The following is a 9022-nucleotide window of genomic DNA, read 5'->3' as shown; positions in this document are numbered from 1 at the left end:
GCATCACAGTGCCTCAGTGTCCCTGTCCACTGCTAGACTGCAGGGTCGACTGAAAGTGGACTGTGGCCACTGGAGATCCATCCATCCTTCCCGCCATTCATCCATCCCTCCATCCATCTATCCATCCATTCCTCCATCTATGTATCTATCCATCCATCCAGGCAGGCAGGGTGCAGCTGTTTCACAGCTAGGCCTCTTTATGGGGAAGCATGGACTGGAGAGGCTGGGGTGGGGTGGGCGGAGAGACACTGGTGGTGGAGAGGGGTAGGGGAAGAATGGATAGGTACAGTAAAACCACAACCTCAGGAAGAGACCACCTCCCTCTGCAGCAGGCCAGGGGGCCCACACAACACTCTCAAGTACCCCATCACCTGTTGATCAATTAATCAATCAGTCATCACTTTCAACTGTCAGCCACCTGCAATCAGTGGGTGATGAGGGGGGTGATGTACCCCGCATCCGCCAACAGAGGGAGCCACGCAGAGGTGGCTCACAGCTGGACCCCCTCTCGCTGGGTGTCCACCCAGGGATGAGACTGTCGAGGGGAGAGAGGACAGAGGACAAGAAAGACTCGGGGCAGGAGTGGAGGACAGGGAAAAAAAAACATCATTATGCGCCAGGGACTGCTGTCGGGCAAGGGGCTCTGATGAGTGGTGGAGAGGGTGGGTGGATGGAGGGGACAAGGAGTTGCAGTTCTGTCCCCAGGCCACCAGGGGGCTGATCCATTGACAGGTGCAGCTGGGACTCAAGGGAGAGAGGAAAGGGGTGGCAGAGAGAGAGAGGGAGTTGCAGTCCCAGGCAAAGGTTTAAGAGGGCAGGTGGAGGTGGACGTTGGAAGGTGGGGGTGGAAGTTTATCCTCCAGGCCACTAGGGGTTGATCCAGGGGAGCAACAGGCAGTCTGCTGGGGGGGCCAGGGATCAAGAGGGCGGATGGGTGGCTGGAAGAGGAGGAGGAGGAAGAGGAGGAGGAGGAGGGTGAGAGAGTTGCAGTGTGTCCTCCAAGCCTCTAGGGGTTGATCCAGGGGTGCAACAGGCAGGCAGTCTGCTGTGGGGGCCAGGGATCAAGAGGGCAGCTGGATAGACGACGAGGAGGAGGACAGGGAGGAGGGCGAGAGAGTTCCAGTGTGTCCTCCAGGCCTCTAGGGGGCAGGGTTGATCCAGCCGTGCAGCAGGCAGTCTGCGGCGGTGGCCCTCTTCTCGGGGATGAGCTCCAGCATGGGCAGCAGGAAGCTGCTGAAGCTCTCGGCCTCCTCGCGCGGCCACTCGTACTTGTCCATCAGCACCTCCAGCAGCCCCCACGGCTTCAGCTTGGTGATGTTCTTCAGGTCACCTGGATACGACACACGCAGACACACGCAGACACACACGCACACACACACGCAGACACACACGCACACGCGTGCGTATCCACGCACACGCGTGCGTATCCACGCACAGACACAGGTCGCGCACACACACAGACACACGTCGCGCGCACACACACAGACACACGTCGCGCGCACACACACAGACACACGTCGCGCACACACACAGACACACGTCGCGCGCACACACACAGACACACGTCGCGCGCACACACACACACAGACACACGTCGTGCGCACAGACACATACGTCGCGCGCGCGTGCGCACACACACACACACGTGTCGCGCGCGCACACACACACACACACACACACGTCGCGCGCACACACACAGACACACGTCGCGCACACACACACACACACGTCGCGCGCACACACACACACACACGTCGCGCGCACACACACACACACGTCGCGCGCACACACACACATACGTCGCGCGCGCGTGCGCGCACACACACACACACACACACACACGTGTCGCGCGCACGCACACGCACACGCGTACGCACACACACACACGTGTCGCGCGCACACACACACATACACGCGTTGCGCACACACACACACACACGCGTCGCGCACACACACACACACGCGTCGCGCACACACACACGCAGACACATGCGCACACAAACACACAAACGGGCGCGCGCACAAACACACAAACGGGCGCGCGCACAAACACACAAACGGGCGCGCGCACAAACACACAAACGGGCGCGCGCACAAACACACAAACGGGCGCACACGCACACACACACAAACGGGCGCACACGCACATACACACAAACGGGCGCACACGCACACACACACAAACGGGCGCACACGCACATACACACACACACACACGCACACACAAACACACGCACAATGGCACTGTATGAATACAATGAAAAGACTCTGAATATGGTCAGGAGTTGTAAGAAAAAGGCAGGTGGAAATGTCACTTGAAACTTGCTTGTAGTTGTAAACATTACTCCTACCAAGTTAACAGATTTCACTCAAAACTGCCACAAATGTCTTTGCTAAACAAAATCATCAGTATTATCAGTTACAAAGTCTCTACAAATGGCATCTAGCAAGCTATTAAATATGATTAAAAACACAGGGATTTGTAATATTCGTTCATTATATGCGATGGTTAAAACATCAAACACACATACACACAAACAAGACAAGGGACGACATTCCACACGAGATTTCGAGCTTGTGACAGATAATCGGTGGATAATCAATGGTTTTCTTGTGATCAAATCTACTGAATTGGGTTAAAAAACAAATTAGCAAAGTCTAAACTATATTACAGAAACATTAGAACAGCTTACAATAAACAAGGTCAATAAACAACAGCTGTACATCATCATCAGATTAATAAACAAGTTGCAAATTAATAAGATAACCGCTTACAAGAACAAGATGAGTCATTCTTGTAAGGCTTTTTTTTTTTTTACCTTTCTTGGTGAAAAAATCCTTGGAATATTTCCCAGCCAAAATCTGTCTGCGAGGGACTGGCCCTAGCAGTTCAATGATCAAGGCAATGTGGTCTATCCCCCAGGAGGGAGAGAGGAGAGGAGAGGAGGGGGGAGGGATGGACAAGACAGACAAACGACAAACAGACAGTCATCAAACACAACGCTCCAGTCGTTCCCCACCACCGCTTCAGAGGAGGGCGGAGTGTGTGTGTGGCCAGGTCTGGGGCTAACAGGAAGGAATCAAGCAGCCAGAATGGAAACCCTCTCCGGAATTGCTTTGGATTTATTTGGAGAGGTCCACATCAAGCCAATTTTACCCTTGGACCACTCGTCATAACCAATGGAGGTAATCAACTTGTTCGCCTGTGTTTTCAAGGGGCAGCAATATTGGTGTTGACGGGACAGTGTGGATAGTGAAGAGTGCAGCTACCAGTGTCAACACTGCCCCCTTGAGGCTGAGGAGGGCAAACACACACACATCGCTGCTCTCCTCTGAGGGCTGGAGGCAGTGGGGGCTGCAGACACCTGAGCGGCATCATACCTCTGCGGCTGAAGAATTCCTGTGAATATTTCCCGCTCAGCGCAAAATGGCGAGGGATTTTACCCATCAGCTCAATAATCAGAGCAAGGTGGTCTGGAGGGGAAACGGCGCAGGACCGAGAGAGAGAGAGAGAGAGAGAGAGAGAGAGAGAGAGAGAGAGAGAGAGAGAGAGAGAGAGAGAGAGAGAGAGAGAGAGAGAGAGAGAGAGAGAAGAAGAAGAAGAAAAAAGAGGAGGGAAAAAGCAACAAAAAAGGAAAGTAAAGGGGAACAGAGGGAAGGTGGGATGGGGAGAAGAGAGGAGAGGAGAGGAGGACCCAAAAAGAGAGCCAAGGGGAGGGAGGAGTAGATTAGAGCAGGATGGAGACAAGATGACAGATGGCTTTTACATGGTTATGGCATGATGGGATGGGATGGATGGACATGTAGGAGCACGCCAGAGGTGGTGCCTCCTGAAGCAGCTGCCTTCTCTACACTGACTACACGCACAGATAAGAGACCGCTAACCAAGGCAGATTGAGGATACCGGTAAGTCAATTCATAAAAAGATGCACCGTGTAGGAATGTGACTAAGTAACAGAGTAGGGCATGGCCATTACGATTGGCAAAAACAACGTAATAAGAACTGGACCAGGACAACGACGTGAGCTGGACTGAGGACAACTTCTGACTTAAGAACCTCAATTGTCACTTTACCAAAAAGGAAAATTCTCTCCACGCAGCCGACGCGGGTTCGATTCCCAGCCCGGTTTCTTTGCCAGCCCTTCCCCGTCTCCCTCTCCCAACTCACTTCCTGTCCTTACTCTACTATCCTGTCTCAAAAAACAAATACATGATTGAAAAGCTCCCCCAAAAACACTTAAAACGACAAAAACATCCAGCTTTACATTCACAGACGAAAACTTCTATCATGACATTCAAAGACCTATCAACCTATCTTAAAAACACAAGCTGCACTGCACTGTACAGTCAGTGAGAAAGACGAACCTGACGTGTTTAACCCAATTCACACCTCAGTGCCTAAAATGTAGCTAGGGGCACCTGGAGCCTCCCAGCACTACAACTTGACTACACTACACTTCTGCACTGCAGTGGGCGGCTCCTTCCATAAACACAAGCATGACGTGCCCGACGTGTCGACAGATGCTATGGGCTATGAGTCAGCGGAGAGGAACTTGCTCCATGAGAACAGAGAGCGGAGAAACTGTGCCTGCCAGAGTTTCACCTACCTCTGCAGCAGGTGAGCAGAGAGAGCCAGGTGTGAGCGGAACAACACCAGGTTCTAACAACTCCACTCGCACTGCTCTGAGTGCGCGCCACTGTATTAGGGCGCTCTGGCACTTTCTACACATGAAACTATGGTCAGTCAGCTTGTAGTAGGCCTACTTAAGACACTCATCAGGCATCGTAGTGCAGGAATTCACAAAACACAATCTAATCAGTGCACCTCTTTTGGATGCATCAAACACTTTCGATGTATTCCACTTCTCAATTTACAATTTATGCCTGCATCCATGGGGTAAAATCTTAAAGGAAATGTACCCAATAACCTAACGTGCTGCTACACGACATTCTGTGTTTATTTGGCTGCACAGGTAGAACAGGTAACAGGGCCATACACTACATGTTCCTGAAACTGGCCAGCAGCCAATGACGGCTGCATATGCAACCAACCAACCAGTCGTGAAGGGCAGGTTATGGCCTTATGAGAGAACACAAAACAACCACTTACAATATGAACTATGTGTATGACTGCAGTGTTCTGGACTGTGGAGTCTGAGTTTATGCCACAGCACAACGCTGAAGGGTCAAAGACCTTTTGTTTTGCCATTATATTCTCTGAACAAGTACTTTATAAAAAAATGGCTCCATGTTCAGTCCTCTCAAAACGTAGCAATGGAAGTATACAGTAAAAGGGTCTGGTGTCTTGAGATAGACCTTCCAGTGATGCACTGATCTAGCCAATTAATGTCTATCTAAGGAGAGCAGTCCAGCTTGGCCGACCAGAAAAACAGCATTACCACGTCAGATACTAGTCAGTCGTCCACCTGATGTACCGGGACATGTCCGCACTAGTCATGCTTAGAAGGCTGTGTGCACACTGCACAGCTTAGCAAGCAGCAAAAAAGAACTAGTAGGCAGTGATAACAGTTCAGTTATGATGGGGTGGATAAGTTGACACTCACGCGCACACATACATATTAGAGCAAAACATGGAGGCAGCAGCTTCACACGTGGCACAGCTGTGTGTATGTGTGTGTGTGTGTGTGTGTGTGTGTGTGTGTGTATGTGTGTGTGTGTGTGAGTGTGAGTGTGAGTGTGAGAGCAGCCTCACTACAGGTGACGTTAGACAGCAAGACTGACAACAAGACAGGAAGGAGGCTGTGAAAGCACTCAAAGGAAATGAAGAAAGAAGCGATCATCAGAAAAAGGCAGGATGAATGGATGAGGAGAAGGTGAAAAGAAGGAAAAGACAGAACAGCGGTAGTGAAATGAAGGGATAAGGATGATGGATAGAGTTCATTACATCTCTCTAACTCTGTGAGTGAACCAGAGAGGTGAAGGAGGAGTAGAGGTCTGTGGACTCTGGAAATGAAGACAGAGACTCAGGGACAGAGATTTTGCATGAGGGACAGCATGTAATGGAAACAGATACGGAGAGAGGTGATGAAAGAAGATGAAAACAGTAGTGCTGATGAAGTAGTGGCAGAATGGGAGAAGGAGGAAAATAGAGTAGGGGACAGGGGGGGATTAAAGGAGTAAAGGGAGTAGAAGAGGGGGGTAAGGGAGCACGACTGACACGAGGATGGAGGAAGAGAGGGAAAAGAGAGGAGGAAAAGGGAAGAGAGGTGGGGGAAAGGAGTATATAGTGAGAAAAAAGGGAGGACGAGTGATTCGATGAGTGGGGAGAAGAGCAGAGAAGAGAGAAGAGAGAAGAGAGAAGAGAGAAGAGAAGAGAAGAGAAGAGAAGAGAAGAGAAGAGAAGAGCAGAGCAGAGCAGAGCAGAGAAGAGAAGAGAAGAGAAGAGAAGAGAAGAGAAGAGAAGAGAAGTAAAGGCGGGGGGAGGGAGCATGAGTGGTGACCTACGAGGTCAGGTGATGCGTTGAGGAGGGCACGTGACTACATGATCTCCAAGTGACCGTGAGAAGGGGGTTGAGGGGAAAAGGGATGCAATATCATTGGTTGAGGGGAAAAGGGATGCAATATCATTGGTTGAGGGGAACAGGGATGCGATGTGGTTGGTTGAGGGGAATAGGGATGCGATGTGGTTGGTTGGTTGAGGGGAATAGGGAAGCGATGTGATTGTTTGGGGTGGGGAATTGGGATGGATGTGGTTGGTTGGGTGGAGAAGGGGACTTCTGGAGAGTGTATGTCACTCCTCGTGCAGTGGGGCCCAAGGGACCTAAACACTGACCTCTGAAGCATATGAGCATCTACAGAAAAACCCTCCGTCATCTATTACATGTATGATTTAGAGATCAGTGTTAAGGTTCCATGGGCCTGACCGTAAGGGGCGTGACTTGAGTTTCAGGTCAAACTACTACCTTCCATCCTTTCTAGAGGCTTCTGGCCCCTTGCCTCGATCGACGCAGATCAATTTTTGGAGGAGCTTTTCCCCCAACCAACATCCCAATTGCAAGTGAGAGAAAGACCCTTGAATTGATTAATCGATCATCAGACATTGAATAAGAACTTCGCTCACAAGACATTGAATGAGAACTTAGCTCATCAATGATGCTGAGGCTTTTGTAATTTGAAAAAGGACAGGAGGAGGTGGTTTGACATGCACCCTAAGGGCTCCCTATCCCATGGAGTTAGGAGGAAGGGGAAATGGACACAGGAATCCACTCTCAGCACCCAGTGAGTTCAACATCAACATCAGCATCAACACCAGAAACACAAGAGAGATACAACACGTGATTGTGAGTAACGTTGCTGCTGTGTATTCACACACAAACTGTACAACACTAGCAAGTGATGCATAACAGACATAAGGCAGATGAGCATAATGTCACACCTAAATCGCACATACAACTAGTTATGCAATGTGACAGACAATTGAATTGCACAATACTGTTGTTCAGTCACACATACATGTTCTGCCTAATGCATATACTAACGAATGATAGTCATGTTCTATTTCAACAACAATTTGTAATATTAGAACAATTCATTTTATGAAAATGTATATTGTTTACAGAAGGCAGAGATGTATGGAAAGTAAAGCCCCATCATTTGAAAGCAATGTAGTCAGTGTACCACCACTGAGGAACATCAAACGCAGTGTCTAGAACAGTTTTAGTATACATTGATTTCACCAAGGTTGCATTTTACACTATTGGTGACTAGGAGACAAGGGGCCTCTGAAGAAAAAAAAACCTGAGAAGCTTACCTTCGTCTCGAGAGTAATCTTCCCCTGAATGAGGTTCAAATAGGTAGTCTCCTGTGGCCAGTTCAAATGCCTACAGACAGACAGACAGACAGACAGACAGACAGACAGACATCAGTTCCAAGACATACTTACGAGGAACAACAGCTGGACAGCTATTGAGGTGTCCCTGTTCTGAGCACAGCACAGATTAGCACTGACTCTAAGCAGCGCTGGACTAAGAAACCGGTAAACACTAGGTGCTGTGTCGTGCTGCAACTAAAATGTGTAAACAGATTTAAAAAATGTATGTTTACAAATGATGCATACAAAAATCAAAAGAAATGTGGTTTTCTTTGCAGCCTAATGACAATAGACTTGGTCTTACATTTGGAACTTCTGTCCCAGTAAGAAAATGCCACTGTGTGTACATAACTGACTAAATAAACTGTGCTTCCTACCATCCCTATCGATGACTGAAGCATCCTTCAGCAAGGCTTCTAAGCACACATTTTCCCTTCCTATGTGGTTCAATGAACAGCTACTCTCTTTAAGTGTGTGTCAGCTTGTAAAGTATGTGAGCAGTGACAGTCTGGTATGACAGCTTCACATATTGTACAACAGAAAGCCATGGGGCTTATTTGTGCTGTAGGACGTTTAGCACATAACGTAGGCAATGCAAAGCCAGACTCCCTACCCCTTCACATGTTGTTAAAGACAGCCCCAGGACAGGAAGACATTTCAGTCACTGCTCCGTGTGCAGTCGTCTACTATACACCAATTGGCGAAATAAACACCCAGCTTAGCCTTGCTTTTTGAGCCATGTGAAGTCATGTCTCTGACTGTTAACAGTGTAACAGCTTAATCAGCTAAATTAACACCTGGTGGAACCGGTTTATTTTTTTTTTTAGCTGAAAGACAAGTGAAACCTTCGGAAAAAATAGTACACATTCCATTGGGTGACTCAGCACAGTGTTGTTGTTGTGCTTTTTTTGCTGAGAGGACCCCAGTGCTGATGCTTACTGATTACAGAGGTGATAAAACACCTCTGTGTACATTTCTCAGTGAAATAAAACTCTAGATTGTGTTTGAAATGAGAGCAAGGACTGACACTTTTTTTGTCATTGACCTATGTGTGAACTGAAGCACAGCAATCAGAGTAAATGACATGAGAACTTGAGCCTTTTTCCAACTTCCCTTCAGATAATAATGAGTGAAAAATAAACACATGTATTCCACAAAGTGACTCAGCAGAGTATGGCTACTGTGTGTGTG

At 48.7% G+C, this 9022-nt stretch overlaps 1 protein-coding gene across 2 annotated transcripts in view; it reads right to left on the bottom strand.

Annotated features, from left to right (window-relative positions):
* Nucleotides 1-6: 6 nt before the first annotated feature.
* srpk1a (SRSF protein kinase 1a) overlaps nucleotides 7-9022 on the bottom strand; it is a 35642-nt gene continuing 26626 nt past the window's right edge. Inside the window, exons 15-17 of one of the 2 annotated variants that reach the window (XM_063208484.1) lie at nucleotides 7772-7841; nucleotides 3382-3474; nucleotides 7-1330 (exon numbers count right to left, since the gene is read on the bottom strand). In XM_063208484.1, coding sequence (XP_063064554.1) covers nucleotides 1140-1330; nucleotides 3382-3474; nucleotides 7772-7841 — 354 coding nt within the window. In that variant the 3' untranslated portion in view covers nucleotides 7-1139. Of the gene's footprint in view, nucleotides 1331-2819; nucleotides 2913-3381; nucleotides 3475-7771; nucleotides 7842-9022 lie in introns of both variants that reach the window. The other variant, XM_063208483.1, reaches the window with a different exon arrangement.

This window comes from Engraulis encrasicolus, chromosome 10 (assembly GCF_034702125.1).
Source record: "Engraulis encrasicolus isolate BLACKSEA-1 chromosome 10, IST_EnEncr_1.0, whole genome shotgun sequence".
Taxonomy (NCBI): domain Eukaryota; kingdom Metazoa; phylum Chordata; class Actinopteri; order Clupeiformes; family Engraulidae; genus Engraulis; species Engraulis encrasicolus.
Note: the sequence above shows the minus strand (reverse complement) of the source record. Positions and strands in the feature narration are given on the sequence as shown.